Raw genomic sequence first — 14,826 nt, 5'->3', positions numbered from 1 at the left:
CAGGCCTCCCAACAGCCAGCGGGAGATGGAGGAGCAGATAGGTAGACAGATTTTGGAAAAGAGTAAAAACAACAGGGTTGTGGTGATGGGAGACTTCAACTTCCCCAATATTGACTGGGACTCACTTAGTGCCAGGGGCTTAGACGGGGCGGAGTTTGTAAGGAGCATCCAGGAGGGCTTCTTAAAACAATATGTAAACAGTCCAACTAGGGAAGGGGCGGTACTGCACCTGGTATTGGGGAATGAGCCCGGCCAGGTGGTAGATGTTTCAGTAGGGGAGCATTTCGGTAACAGTGACCACAATTCAGTAAGTTTTAAAGTACTGGTGGACAAGGATAAGAGTGGTCCGAGGATGAATGTGCTAAATTGGGGGAAGGCTAATTATAACAATATTAGGCGGGAACTGAAGAACATAGATTGGGGGCGGATGTTTGAGGGCAAATCAACGTCTGACATGTGGGAGGCTTTCAAGTGTCAGTTGAAAGGAATACAGGACAGGCATGTTCCTGTGAGGAAGAAAGATAAATACGGCAATTTTCGGGAACCTTGGATGACGAGTGATATTGTAGGCCTCGTCAAAAAGAAAAAGGAGGCATTTGTCAGGGCTAAAAGGCTGGGAACAGACGAAGCCTGTGTGGCATATAAGGAAAGTAGGAAGGAACTTAAGCAAGGAGTCAGGAGGGCTAGAAGGGGTCATGAAAAGTCATTGGCAAATAGGGTTAAGGAAAATCCCAAGGCTTTTTACACGTACATAAAAAGCAAGAGGGTAGCCAGGGAAAGGGTTGGCCCACTGAAGGATAGGCAAGGGAATCTATGTGTGGAGCCAGAGGAAATGGGCGAGGTACTAAATGAATACTTTGCATCAGTATTCACCAAAGAGAAGGAATTGGTAGATGTTGAGTCTGGAGAAGGGGGTGTAGATAGCCTGGGTCACATTGTGATCCAAAAAGACGAGGTGTTGGGTGTCTTAAAAAATATTAAGGTAGATAAGTCCCCAGGGCCGGATGGGATCTACCCCAGAATACTGAAGGAGGCTGGAGAGGAAATTGCTGAGGCCTTGACAGAAATCTTTGGATCCTCGCTGTCTTCAGGGGATGTCCCGGAGGACTGGAGAATAGCCAATGTTGTTCCTCTGTTTAAGAAGGGTAGCAAGGATAATCCCGGGAACTACAGGCCGGTGAGCCTTACTTCAGTGGTAGGGAAATTACTGGAGAGAATTCTTCGAGACAGGATCTACTCCCATTTGGAAGCAAATGGACGTATTAGTGAGAGGCAGCACGGTTTTGTGAAGGGAAGGTCGTGTCTCACTAACTTGATAGAGTTTTTCGAGGAGGTCACTAAGATGATTGATGCAGGTAGGGCAGTAGATGTTGTCTATATGGACTTCAGTAAGGCCTTTGACAAGGTCCCTCATGGTAGACTAGTACAAAAGGTGAAGTCACACGGGATCAGGGGTGAACTGGCAAGGTGGATACAGAACTGGCTAGGCCATAGAAGGCAGAGGGTAGCAATGGAGGGATGCTTTTCTCATTGGAGGGCTGTGACCAGTGGTGTTCCACAGGGATCAGTGCTGGGACCTTTGCTCTTTGTAGTATATATAAATGATTTGGAGGAAAATGTAACTGGTCTGATTAGTAAGTTTGCAGACGACACAAAGGTTGGTGGAATTGCGGATAGCGATGAGGACTGTCTGAGGATACAACAGGATTTAGATTGTCTGGAGACTTGGGCGGAGAGATGGCAGATGGAGTTTAATCCGGACAAATGTGAGGTAATGCATTTTGGAAGGGCTAATGCAGGTAGGGAATATACAGTGAATGGTAGAACCCTCAAGAGTATTGAAAGTCAAAGAGATCTAGGAGTACAGGTCCACAGGTCATTGAAAGGGGCAACACAGGTGGAGAAGGTAGTCAAGAAGGCATACGGCATGCTTGCCTTCATTGGCCGGGGCATTGAGTATAAGAATTGGCAAGTCATGCTGCAGCTGTATAGAACCTTAGTTAGGCCACACTTGGAGTATAGTGTTCAATTCTGGTCGCCACACTACCAGAAGGATGTGGAGGCTTTAGAGAGGGTGCAGAAGAGATTTACCAGAATGTTGCCTGGTATGGAGGGCATAAGCTATGAGGAGCGATTGAATAAACTCGGTTTGTTCTCACTGGAACGAAGGAGGTTGAGGGGCGACCTGATAGAGGTATACAAAATTATGAGGGGCATAGACAGAGTGGATAGTCAGAGGCTTTTCCCCAGGGTAGAGGGGTCAATTACTAGGGGGCATAGGTTTAAGGTGAGAGGGGCAAAGTTTAGAGTAGATGTACGAGGCAAGTTTTTTACGCAGAGGGTAGTGGGTGCCTGGAACTCACTACCGGAGGAGGTAGTGGAAGCAGGGACGATAGGGACATTTAAGGGGCATCTTGACAAATATATGAATAGGATGGGAATAGAAGGATACGGACCCAGGAAGTGTAGAAGATTGTAGTTTAGTCGGGCAGTATGGTCGGCACGGGCTTGGAGGGCCGAAGGGCCTGTTCCTGTGCTGTACATTTCTTTGTTCTTTGTTCTTTGAGGGAGGAACTGACGAAAATCAACTGGGAGCAGAGCCTAGTGGGAAAGACAGTAGAACAGCAATGGCAGGAGTTTCTGGGAGTAATTGAGGACACAGTACAGAGGTTCATCCCAAAGAAAAGAAAGGTTAACAGAGGGGGGATTAGGCAGCCATGGCTGACAATGGAAGTTAGGGAATGCATCAAAGCAAAAGAGAAAGCCTATAATGTGGCAAAGAGTAGTGGGAAGTCAGAAGATTGGGAAGGCTACAAAAACAAACAGAGGATAACAAAGAGAGAAATAAGGAAAGAGAGGATCAAGTATGAAGGTAGGCTAGCCAGTAACATTAGGAATGATAGTAAAAGTTTCTTTAAATACATTAAAAACAAACGGGAGGCAAAAGTAGACATCTAAACGGTGACAAAATTCATAATGCTGAAGTGCAAAGGGACTTGGGAGTCCTATTCCAGGATTCTCTAAAGGTAAACTTGCAGGTTGAGTCCGCAATTAAGAAAGCAAATGCAATGTTGTCATTTATCTCAAGGGGCTTGGAATATAAAAGCAGGGATGTACTTCTGAAGCTTTAGAAAGCACCAGTTAGGCCCCATTTAGAATACTGTGAGCAATTTTGGGCCCCACACCTCAGGAAGGACATACTGGCACTGGAGTGGGTCCAGCGGAGATTCACACGGATGATCCCAGGAATGGTAGGCCTAACATACGATGAACGTCTGAGGATCCTGGGATTATATTCATTGGCGTTTAGGAGGTTGAGGGGAGATCTAATAGAAACTTACAAGATAATGAATAGCTTAGATAGGGTGGATGTAGGGAAGTTGTTTCCATTAGCAGGGGAGACTAGGACCCGGGGGCACAGCCCTAGAATAAAAGGGAGTCACTTTAGAACAGAGATGAGGAGAAATTTCTTCAGCCAGAGAGTGGTGGGTCTGTGGGATTCATTGTCGCAGAGGGCGATGGAGGCCAGGACGTTGAGTGTCTTTAAGACAGAAGTTGATAAATTCTTGATTTCTCGAGGAATTAAGGGTTATGGAGAGAGCGCGGGTAAATGATGTTGAAATCAGCCATGATTGAATGGTGGAGTGGACTCGATGGGCCGAATGGCCTTACTTCCACTCCTATGTCTTATGGTCCTGCTGGTCATGGCCGCAGATGGTGACATTATCCAGATACGGGAACGTGGCCCGCAGCCCGTACTGGTCAACTATTCGGTCCATCTCCCGTTGGAAGGCCGAGACTCCATTGGTGACGCCGAAGGGGACCCTGAGGAAGTGGTAGAGGCGGCCATCTGCCTCGAAGGCAGTGTATTGGCAGTCCTCTGGGCGAATAGGGAGCTGGTGTACGCGGACTTCAAGTCAATAGTGGAGAAGACTCGCTGCTGCGCAAGCTGATTGACCATGTCAGAAATGCGGGGGAGAAGGTACGCATTGAGCTGCGTGTACTGGTTGATCGTCTGACTGTAGTCGATGACCATCCGGTGCTTCTCTCCAGTTTTGACGACCTCCACTTGGGCTCTCCAGGGGCTAGTACTGGCCTCTATGATCCCTTCCCGCAGGAGTCGCTGGACCTCCGACCTGATAAAGGCCTTGTCCCGAGCACTGTATCGTCTGCTCCTAGTGGCGACGGGCTTACAGTCCGGGGTGAGGTTAGCAAAGAGCGGGGGTCGGGCGACCTTAAGGGTCGAGAGGCTACAGACGGTGAGAGGGGGCAGGGGTCCATCGAACTCCAAGGTAAGACTTTTGAGGTGGCATTGGAAATCTAGACCTAGTAGTAGGGCAGCGCAGAGTTGGGGGAGGACGTAGAGTTTGAAATTTTTGTACTCAACGCCCCGTACTGTAAGAATTACGACACAGTACCCACGGACTTCCACGGAATGGGATTCGGAAGCCAGGGACATTATCTGGGTCGCGGGTAAAATTGGGAGGGAGCAGCGCCGTACCGTATCTGGGTGAATGAAACTCTCCATGCTCCCGGAGTCGAAGAGGCAGGTTGTCTCGTGGCCGTTGATCCGGACAGCCATCATGGATTTAGTGAGCTGATGAGGTCGAGATTGGTCGAGGATGATGGAGGCGAGCTTCAGAAGGTGTGTGGGCTGATCGAGGGTAGCGGAGGCCAGCGTATGATCTGGTGAGCAGGGGTTCAGGGAGGCAGTGGGATGATTCCAAGATGGCGGCCTCCATGGGTCGCACGTGGCAGGTGGCGTCGAAGATGGCGGCCAAGATGGCGGCCCACACGGGCCGCACGTGGCGGATGACTTGGAAGATGGGGGCAGTCCCCATGGGCTACACTCAGTGCTGCTGGGTTTAGAAACAGGTCGGGCTTGGCAGACTTTAGAGAAGTGGCCCTTCTTTCCGCACCCGTTGCAGATCACGCTCCTCGCTGGGCAGCGTTGTCTGGGGTGCTTACCCTGGCCACAGAAGTAACATTTCGGGCCTCCGGAGTTGGCGGGTCACTGTGCGGCACAGGCTTGCGGCACCCCTGGGTCGGGTGATGGTGGCGCCCACGACGTCCACGAGGGTGCCGCGTGGTTGGAGCTGTAGGCATCCATGTTATGGAAAGCCACTTCCAACGAGTCCAGGAGTTGTACTGTGTCTTGGAGGTCGAGTGTACCCCCTTCTAGTAGGCGCTGGCGGATGTAATTAGATTTTATGCCTGCGACATAGGTGTCCCGGATCAGCAATTCAATGTGCTTGACAGCCGATACCACCTTACAACTGCAGTTCCGGTCGAGTACCCACAAGGCGCGCAGAAATTCAGCTTGCGATTCTCCGGGGCGCTGTCGCCTCGTGGCAAGGAGATGCCTAGCGTACACCTCGTTGACTTTAACACACTGCCCCTTCAACAGCGTTATCACATCCTCGAATGAGGTAGCGTCTCTGATAAGAAGGAAAACCTTTTTTTAAAAATATGTTTTTATTAAGAATTTTTCAACAACAATATTTTCCACCTTACAAACAACGCCCCCCCCCCCCCCCCCCCCCCCCCCGTAACAAAGAACTCACGTGGCAAGACATGAACATGGCAAGTCAATAAGATACAGAACTTTGTACATAGGAATCTTCCCGTCCGTGTCAGTTTCCGGATCATTCATGTGTTTTCTTGCTCAAATGCCCCCCAGCGGAACCCCCCTTCCCCCCCCTCCCTCCCCTCCCCCTCCCTCGAACGAAGTCCATCCCTCCCCCCCACCCCACCCGGGTTGCTGTTGCTGCTGTCCGACCTTCATCTAACGCTCCGCGAGATGGTCTAGGAACGGTTGCCACCGCCTGTAGAACCCCTGCGCTGAACCTCTCAAGTCAAACTTTATCCTTTCCAACTTGATAAACCCAGCCATATCATTTATCCAGGCCTCCACGCTGGGGGGGCTTCGCCTCCTTCCACATTAGCAAGATCCTTCGCCGGGCTACGAGGAACGCAAAGGCCAGAATGCCGGCCTCTTTCGCCTCCTGCAATCCCGGCTTGTCCACTACTCCAAATAGTGCTAGCCCCCAGCTTGGTTTGACCCGGACTTTCACCACCTTAGATACTGTTCCCGCAACTCCCCTCCAGAACCCCTCCAGTGCCGGGAATGACCAAAACATATGGACATGGTTCGCCGGACTTCCTGAGCACCTCCCACATTTGTCCTCCACCCCAAAGAACCTACTCAGCGTCGCCCCTTCATATGCACTCTATGAACCACCTTAAATTGTATCAGGCTAAGCCTGGCACACGAGGAAGAGGAATTGACCCTACTTAGGGCATCAGCCCATAGCCCCTCTTCAATCTCCTCCTCCAACTCCTCCTCCCATTTACCCTTCAGCTCCTCTACCAAAGCCTCCCCCTCTTCTTTCATCTCCTGGTATATCACCGACACCTTGCCCTCTCCGACCCATACGCCCGAAATCACCCTATCTTGAATCCCCTGTGCCGGGAGTAGTGGAAATTCCCTCACCGGCCGCCTCACAAACGCCCTCACTTGCATGTACCTGAAAGCGTTTCCCGGGGGTAGTCCAAACTTCTCCTCCAGCACCCCTAAACTCGCAAACATCCCGTCAATGAACAGGTCCCCCATTCTTCTAATCCCTACCCGATGCCAGCTCTGAAATCCCCCGTCCATCCTTCCTGGGACAAACCGATGGGTGTCTCTGATCGGGGACCACCCCGAAGCTCTCGTCGCACCCCTGTGCCGTCTCCACTGCCCCCAGACCTTTAGCATTGCCGCCACCACCGGGCTTGTGGTGTACCTTGTCGGCGAGAGCGGCAGCGGTGCCGTCACCAGCGCCCCCAGGCTCGTTCCTTTGCAGGACGCCATCTCCAACCTCTTCCACACCGCCCCCTCTCCCTCCATCACCCACTTACGGATCATTGCCACGTTGGCTGCCCAATAATAACCACCCAAATTCGGCAACGCCAACCCTCCTCTATCTCTGCTACGCTCCAAGAACCTCCTCCTTACCCGGGGGGGGGTCTTGCTCGCCCACACAAATCCCGTAATGCTCCTGCTTACCCTCTTAAAAAAGGCCTTAGTAATCACAATTGGGAGGCATTGGAATACAAAAAGAAATCGCGGGAGGACCACCATTTTAACCGACTGTACCCTACCCGCCAACGAGAGTGGCAACATGTCCCACCTTTTAAAATCCTCCTCCATCTGTTCCACCAACTGCGTCAAATTAAGTTTGTGCAGTGCCCCCCAGCTCCTAGCAACCTGAATCCCCAAGTATCGAAAGCTCCTTTCCGCCCTCCTCAACGGTAGGTCGTCTATCCCTCGGGTGGTCTCCCGGATGGATCACGAAGAGCTCACTCTTTCCCACATTGAGCTTATAGCCCGAAAAGTCTCCAAACTCCTGTAGGATCTGCATTACCTCAACCATCCCCTCCACTGGATCCGTCACATACAGCAACAGGTCGTCTGCGTACAGCGACACTCGATGTTCCTCTCCCCCTCGAACCACCCCCTTCCATTTCCCCGACTTCCTTAACGCCATGGCCAAAGGTTCAATTGCTAATGCAAACAGCAGACAAGACAGGGGGCACCCCTGCCTCGTCCCTCGTGCAGCCGGAAATACTCCGACCTCCGTTGGTTCGTGACCACACTCGCCACCGGGGCTTTATACAGGAGCTTAACCCAACTACTAATAAACCCTCCCCCAAACCCAAACCTCCTCAACACTTCCCAGAGATACTCTCACTTTACCCGATCAAAGGCCTTCTCCGCGTCCATGGCTGTTACTATCTCCGCTTCTCCCTCCACCAATGGCATCATTATCACATTTAGGAGCCTTCGCACATTAGTATTTAACTGCCTACCCTTAACAAATCCCGTCTGGTCCTTGTGAATCACCCCCGGGTCCTCAATCCTCATGGCCAATATTTTTGCCAGCAACTTAGCATCTACATTAAGGAGTGAGATCGGTGTTTACGACCCACATTGCAGTGGGTCCTTATCCCCCTTCAAGATCAAAGAGATCGTCGCCTCCGACATTGTCGGGGGCAGGGTCCCCCCACTCCCTTGCCTCATTGAAGGTCCTTACCAGCAACGGGGCTAACAGGTCTATATACTTCCTGTAGAACTCCACCGGGAACTCATCCGGCCCCGGGGCCTTCCCTGCCTGCATGCTCCCCAGTTCTTTAACCAGCTCCTCCACCCCAATTGGCACCCCCAAACCAACCACCTCCTGCACCTCCACCCTTGGGAACCTCAATTGGTCCAAGAATCGCCGCATCCCCTCTTTTCCCCCTGGGGGCTGGGACCTATACAGTTCCTTGTAAAAGGCCTTAAAAGCCTCATTCACTTTCCCTGCACTCCGCACCGTGGTTCCCCTGCCATCTTTGATTCCGCCTATTTCCCTCGCTGCCATCCTCTTACGGAGCTGGTGTGCCAGCATCCAGCTCGCCTTCTCCCCATATTCATATATCGTCCCCTGTGCCTTCCTCCACTGTGCCTCTGCCTTCCCTGTGGTCAACAGGTCAAACTCCGTCTGGAGACTTTGTCTCTCCCTGAGTAGTCCCTCATCAGGAGCCTCTGCATAGCTCCTGTCCACCCTTAAAATCTCCCCCACTAACCTCTCCCTTTCCCTGTCTTCTCTCTTCACCCTGTGAGCCCTGATGGAGATTAACTCTCCCCTGACCACCGCCTTCAGCGCCTCCCATACCACTCCCACCTGCACCTCCCGTTGTCGTTGGCCTCCAGATACCTTTCAATACACCCCCGCACCCTCCCGCACACTTCCTCATCTGCCAGCATTCCCACATCCAACCTCCACAACAGGCGTTGGTCCCTCTCCTCCCCCAGCTCCAGCTCCACCCAGTGCGGGGCGTGATCTGAAATGGATATGGCCGAATACTCCGTTCCCTCCACTTTCGGGATCAATGCCCTGCCCAGAACAAAAAAATCTATCCGGGAGTAGGCCTTATGTACATGGTAGAAATAAGAAAATTCTCTGGCCAAAGGCCTGGCAAATCTCCACAGATCTACTCCCCCATCTGATCCATAAACCCCCTAAGCACCTTGGCCGCAGCCGGCCTCTTCCCCGTCCTAGATCTGGAAAGATCTAATGCTGGGTCCAGAACCATGTTAAAATCCCCACCCATTATCAAGCTCCCTACCTCAGGTCCGGAATACGCCACCAACATCCGTTTCATGAATCCAGCATCATCCCAGTTCGGGGCATATGCATTCACCAGTACCACCTCCGTCCCCTGCAACCTACCACTCACCATCACGTATCGGCCTCCCTTGTCCGCTACTATGTTCTTGGCCTCAAACGACACCTGCTTTCCCACCAGTATTGCCACCCCTCTATTCTTCGCGTCCAGCCCCGAATGGAACACCTGTCCCATCCATCCCTTCCTCCCTTCCTTAACCTGACCTGATCTGCCACCTTCAGATATGTCTCCTGAAGCATGACCACGTCTGCCTTCAGTCCCTTTAGGTGCACGGACACTCGGGCTATCTTAACCGGCCCATTTAGGCCTCTCACATTCCACGTGGTCAGCCGGATTGGGGGGTTACCCCCCCCCCCTCCCCCGCCAACTAGCCATCTCCTATCTTAGGCCAGTCCCGTGCCCGCACCTCCCGCACCCTCCAGTCACCCAGGCGGGGAAACCCCGCCCCGACCACCTCTTCCATTTTCAGTTCCCCCTCGGACAATCATCCAAAGCCTTTCTCCCCATCATTGTCAACGCAGCAAAAAAACTGCGTGAGTCAGCTGATTTCTGCTGACCCCGGCTTCCCCCGCCTTCCCGTTGATCTCCCCCGTGTGGGAGTCCTCTCCTCCTCCTGACCTTCCTCCATCCCCCCCCTTTTGACGCGGGAAAAAGCCCGCGCTTTCCTGAACCAGCCTCGCCGCCTGTGGCGCAGCTCCTGTTGCAGCCATTATCCCAGTTCCCTCATCCCCGAGTCTCACCCCCCTCCAGCACACATTCCCCATCATCATCATCTCGTCTACAGAAAAGAAAAAAAGACATTTTAGGAATTTTAACCGGAACTCTACCCACATCCCCATCCATTATCCCACCCATGAAATATTCTTTACCCATATTTACAACCCCATATACAACCAACATCTCCCCCCACAACCACATCCCCTCAGTTCGAGTCCAGTTTTTCCGTCTGAATAAAGGTCCAAGCCTCTTCTGGCATTTCAAAATAATGGTGTTGGTCCTGATAAGTGACCCACAGTCGCGCAGGCTGCAGCATGCCGAACCTGACTTTTTTTATGCAGCACTGCCTTGGCCCAGTTGAAGCCAGCTCTCCTCTTTGCCAACTCTTTGCCAACTCCAATCCTGGTATACTCGGATCACCGCGTTCCCCCATCTACTGCTCCGCACCTTCTTGGCCCATCTCAGCACACTTTCTTTGTCCGCGAAGCGATGGAACCTTGCCACTATCGCCCTTGGCGGCTCATCAGCCTTGGGTCTCCTCCCCAGGACCCAGTGAGCACCTTCCAGCTCCAGGGGGGTCGGCGAGGCCTCCGCTCCCATCAGCGCATGGAGCATCGTACTCACATACTCCCCGGCATCAGCTCCCTCCACTCCTTCGGGAAGACCCAGAATCCGGAGGTTCTTCCTCCTCGACCTGTTCTCCAGGACCTCAATTTTCTCGGCCCACCTCCTGTGCACCGCCTCGTGCGCCTCCACTTTTACCACCAGGCCAGGATCTCGTCCTCGTTGTCATTCATTTTGTCTTTCACCTCATGAAGCTACACCGCCTGGGTCTTCTGGGTCTCCTTCAGCCCCTCGATTGCCAACAGCATTGGTGCCAGCACCTTCTTTTTCAGCTCCTCCACACAGCGCTTAAGGAACTCCTGCTGGTCAGGCCCCCATGCTGCTCGCTCTCCGCCCTCCGCCATCTTGCTTTTTCCACCTCTATGTTGCCGCTGCTCCAGAGCCTCTTTTTTCGTCGCTCCACCGCTGATCTCGGCCACATATCGTAAGGGGTGACCTTACTGCACCTTCCCACACGGGATCAATTCAACAAAAGTTCTGTTGGGGCTCCTCTAGAGAGCCCGAAAGTCCGTTGTCGCGGGAGCTGCCGAAACTTGCGGCTTAGCTCTGCATCACCGCAACCGGAAGTTAAGAAGGAAAACTTGAGGGCTTACCAAGGAGTTGAGGACTCGCAGCTTGTGGGTCTCAGCGACGGCGGCGGCGGTGGAATCAATGTAAGATTCAAAGCAGCTTAGCCAGTGTTCAAACGTGGCAGTGGCATCGGCTGTTTGGGGGTCCTGCTCCAGGCGATCAGGCTTGAGTGATGGATCCATCTTAAAATTTTAGCTGATTAAATTGATGTACCATCAATGACGACAGACGAGAGTCGGAAGAGTATCATATATATGTATGTTTTATCCGTCAATGGGGAGATGGTGGTTTAGTGATAATGTCACTAATCCAGAAGCTCAAGCTGTATTTTCCCTGCCCCTTTCTCCTGAAAGCAAGAAAACCTTGATGGGTTCATTTCCACAGACTCTGATCGTCCTCCGCAACTTCACCTGTAGAGATGCATTTTTTAACTGGAGGATTTTAAACAATTCAAACCCTCAAAATGATAATTTGGTAATTTGTAAAATTAATCTTTTTCATTTCAGATGGTAAATGATGAAGACATCATAACTGATTTTGAGATACCCAAATATCAATATTTATACCAGAAGATGAATAGCCCTCAAGCCTATATAGTAAGTATCATTCACTTCACATTAATTGAATTGTTTTTATTAATAATTATCCCAATTTTGGTTGTGTTCCAGCCAGACATCAGCGATAGGAAATTTCAGGAAAAGAGGAAGCTTCAATCAAACTTGCACGATGATCCTGAAAGAAACATAGGCACTTCGGGAAAATTTGAATTCTCTCAGAAATGGGCATGTTTGGGTCAGGTGGAGAGCTGTAGTCGTAAAAGTTTGAATCCCAAATCCAAACCACTCACTCCAGGTTTTAAGGGGAGTGGAATGAATTGTGGGAATAATCTTAACAGGTAATTCTCAGGCTGTCAACCCATCCCCAAGAGAAGAGTGGGCACATTAAATATTATAATGATGTTGCATGTCTCATTTTTACTCCCCATTTGAAATTTAACTCTGATTGGCCAAGATTCCCAGGCCTCGCGAAACCCAACAACTAAACCAAGGCGTTAATTTTCACTTGGCTACCTTCAATCAGGCCTCAGACTTACAATTTTGTCCTAGAGGTCTCCCCATCCTCTGATCTCCAAGCTCTCCGCCATGGGAATGAACCACTTGCCAACCCAACACCAGGTTCCCACACACCTGCAGGCTGTAATACTATGCCCCAATGGGAATAAAATCTGGGAAATAAGAACTATGGTTCGAACTGGTATTCTATTTAAAGGCATACAAGACCAGTTTGGAACAGCACTCTTTATTTCCCAGCTTTTACTGTTTTGTTTCCCATTGGACCTGTGGACTGCATTTTGCCTAACTAGAAACCAAGGCTGTCAATCAGGTTGGCTTCTGGGCAGGAAATCTGTTGGTGATGTCTTCTGGGTTTTCTATTCGCTACTGAGCAATCACAACCCACCGCTCATGATAATTCACCTCTTGGTGTTGCCACTGTAGGAATTACCTTCTTAACAATATCAACTAATAAAGGTAATATGGAATGAAAGATGTGGCACTGTTTTTGTTGTGCCATTTATATTTTCTTCACATTAATTGAATTGTTTTTATTAATAATTGTCCCAATTTTGGTTGTGTTCCAGCCAGACATCAGCGATAGGAAATTTCAGGAAAAGAGGAAGCTCCAATCAAACTTGCAGCAAAATACTGACTGACAATTTATCACAATTGCCTATTTATTTTAAAACATACTTTGTTGTGGAGAAGATTTGTTCAATATTTTGACATTAAGATTTAAGTGAAATGTATTGGTACGTCGGACCAACTACATCAGATACTTTGAAGTAGCTAAGCATGTATCACCAGTATAAGGAATACAGATAAATATTAGATTGTTTCCATTGCCTGAAAGGGTGTTTCCTTTTCATTTTTGATAAGTGGATACATCTTTAATTTTTTCTACAGACAAACATTCTTGTAAGGATCATCAAGCCTTTGTCCATGTATTTAAGAACAAGGCATATCGCCATATGAATTGACCATCTAACAGTCTACCACAAGAACAAATGCTTTGAATAATTAACTTCTTATAAAATACTTTGCTCAAAAGTGCCCTGGAAATCAAATGAAAGTAAGGGCTTGATAAACTTCCAGTCATGGTGCATCAATTGCTCATGTTGTACAGCAAACTACGTTAAATCATTAGCGTTAACTCAATAGAAGCCATTTCACTGAAAACTGAATTTAAATCCCTCCAAAATAACAACATAATTATATAATAAAATTGTCAGATGTGAATGTAGAACATGCTATCTACATGGTAACTATTAACCTGACAACTCAGTCATCTGTATTGGGTTCTCAATCAATTTTCTTCTTCCTCCTTTCTAATTGGCTATTTTCTATTTTTATTCACCAATCATCCAAAGCCTTTCTCCCCACCATTGTCAACGCAGCAAAAAAACTCTGAAATACAGTATCCCTAAAAATAACATGTAACCATTTATTTAAAATAAACTGACCCAGTTGGCTTTAACGTCTTTTCTTATTTCTGTGAAGCTATAGAATCATAGAAATTACAATGCCGAAGGAGGTCATTCGGCCCATCGAGTCTGCACCGGCCCCTGGAAAGTGCACCCCACCCAAACTCACACCTCCACCCCATCCCCGTAACCCAGCAACCTCACATAACCTTTTTGGTCACTAAGGGCAATTTAGCATGGCCAATCCACCAAACTCTGCTGGCACAAATTGCAAGCAATTCTCGACCCAGCGGGCGGTGCAACCCCTGGGGCGGAATTAGTGCAAAACATCCTGGCAGCTGGGGCTGTTTTTAAACGGTTCACTCACCACACACTCATTGCAGACACAAAAATGGTTCAGAGAAGGCATGCCCCCGATTTTGGGAGTCCGAGGTGGACCCACTGCTCAATACCAATAAGGAGACGAGGGACACCCTCTTCCCCGGGGGCCGCAGACTCAAGCCCACCTTTCTGAATAGCGCCTGGGAATAATTAGCAGAGGCAGTCAATGCTGAGAGGCTCACCAAGAGGAGACAGCTCGTGATCTTGAGGGGTGGAGGTCACTTGTGAGGCTTCTGTCCTGAGAGGAGCAGTGGACCAGAGATGGTTCCAAAGGCCACTGTGCAGGTGTCCTTAGTTTGGGGTGAGCTCTGTAATTCCCTGCTTCCTCTGCATTGGAGCAGTGCTTCTGAGGAGTGCCAACACCTGGTGAGCCACTGATTGAGCTTGGCCATGCCCATCCCCGCGATGATACCGCTGGGGTTTGAGGGTGTCCAGAGGGGTGGCTGGGTGGGCTCCCACATGATCAGAGGCTCTCTGAATATTTACAGGACACAGTGAGCAGCCAGCAGTGTGAGCAGCCAGAAGCCTGTAAGTAGCACCTAAGGGATATCCCAGTAACCCCTTAATCAAATCCACCTAACCTGCACATGTTTGGACTGTGGGAGGAAACTGGAGCACCCGGAGGAAACCCACTTTAAAAATGTTTATTGGTAGCACTGCCAAGGTGACAGGCTGGCACTGCCATGGTGCCCAGGTGGAACCAGCAGTGCCAGGGTGGCACCCTGCTCAGGAGGCATGCACCTGGGGGCCCCTGATCCCCTAGGAGACCCCTAAGAGTGCCGTTCCATCTGGTACCCTTTTGTGGGAACCAACACTGAATTTCCTCCGGGTGCTCACCTAAGGTC

At 50.2% G+C, this 14,826-nt stretch overlaps 1 protein-coding gene across 1 annotated transcript in view; it reads left to right on the top strand.

The window, feature by feature from the left end:
• The window catches only part of gnrh3 (gonadotropin-releasing hormone 3), a 49,765-nt gene extending 36,737 nt beyond the window's left edge, over nt 1–13,028 (top strand). Inside the window, exons 2-3 of the mRNA XM_072477696.1 lie at nt 11,628–11,717; nt 12,761–13,028. Coding sequence (XP_072333797.1) covers nt 11,628–11,717; nt 12,761–12,832 — 162 coding nt within the window. The 3' untranslated portion in view covers nt 12,833–13,028. The remainder of the gene's footprint in view (nt 1–11,627; nt 11,718–12,760) is intronic.
• The last annotated feature ends 1,798 nt before the right edge of the window (nt 13,029–14,826 follow it).

This window comes from Scyliorhinus torazame, chromosome 16 (assembly GCF_047496885.1).
Source record: "Scyliorhinus torazame isolate Kashiwa2021f chromosome 16, sScyTor2.1, whole genome shotgun sequence".
Lineage (NCBI taxonomy): Eukaryota > Metazoa > Chordata > Chondrichthyes > Carcharhiniformes > Scyliorhinidae > Scyliorhinus > Scyliorhinus torazame.
The sequence above is the reverse complement of the archived record's forward strand: the minus strand, read 5'-3'. Positions and strand labels throughout refer to the sequence as shown.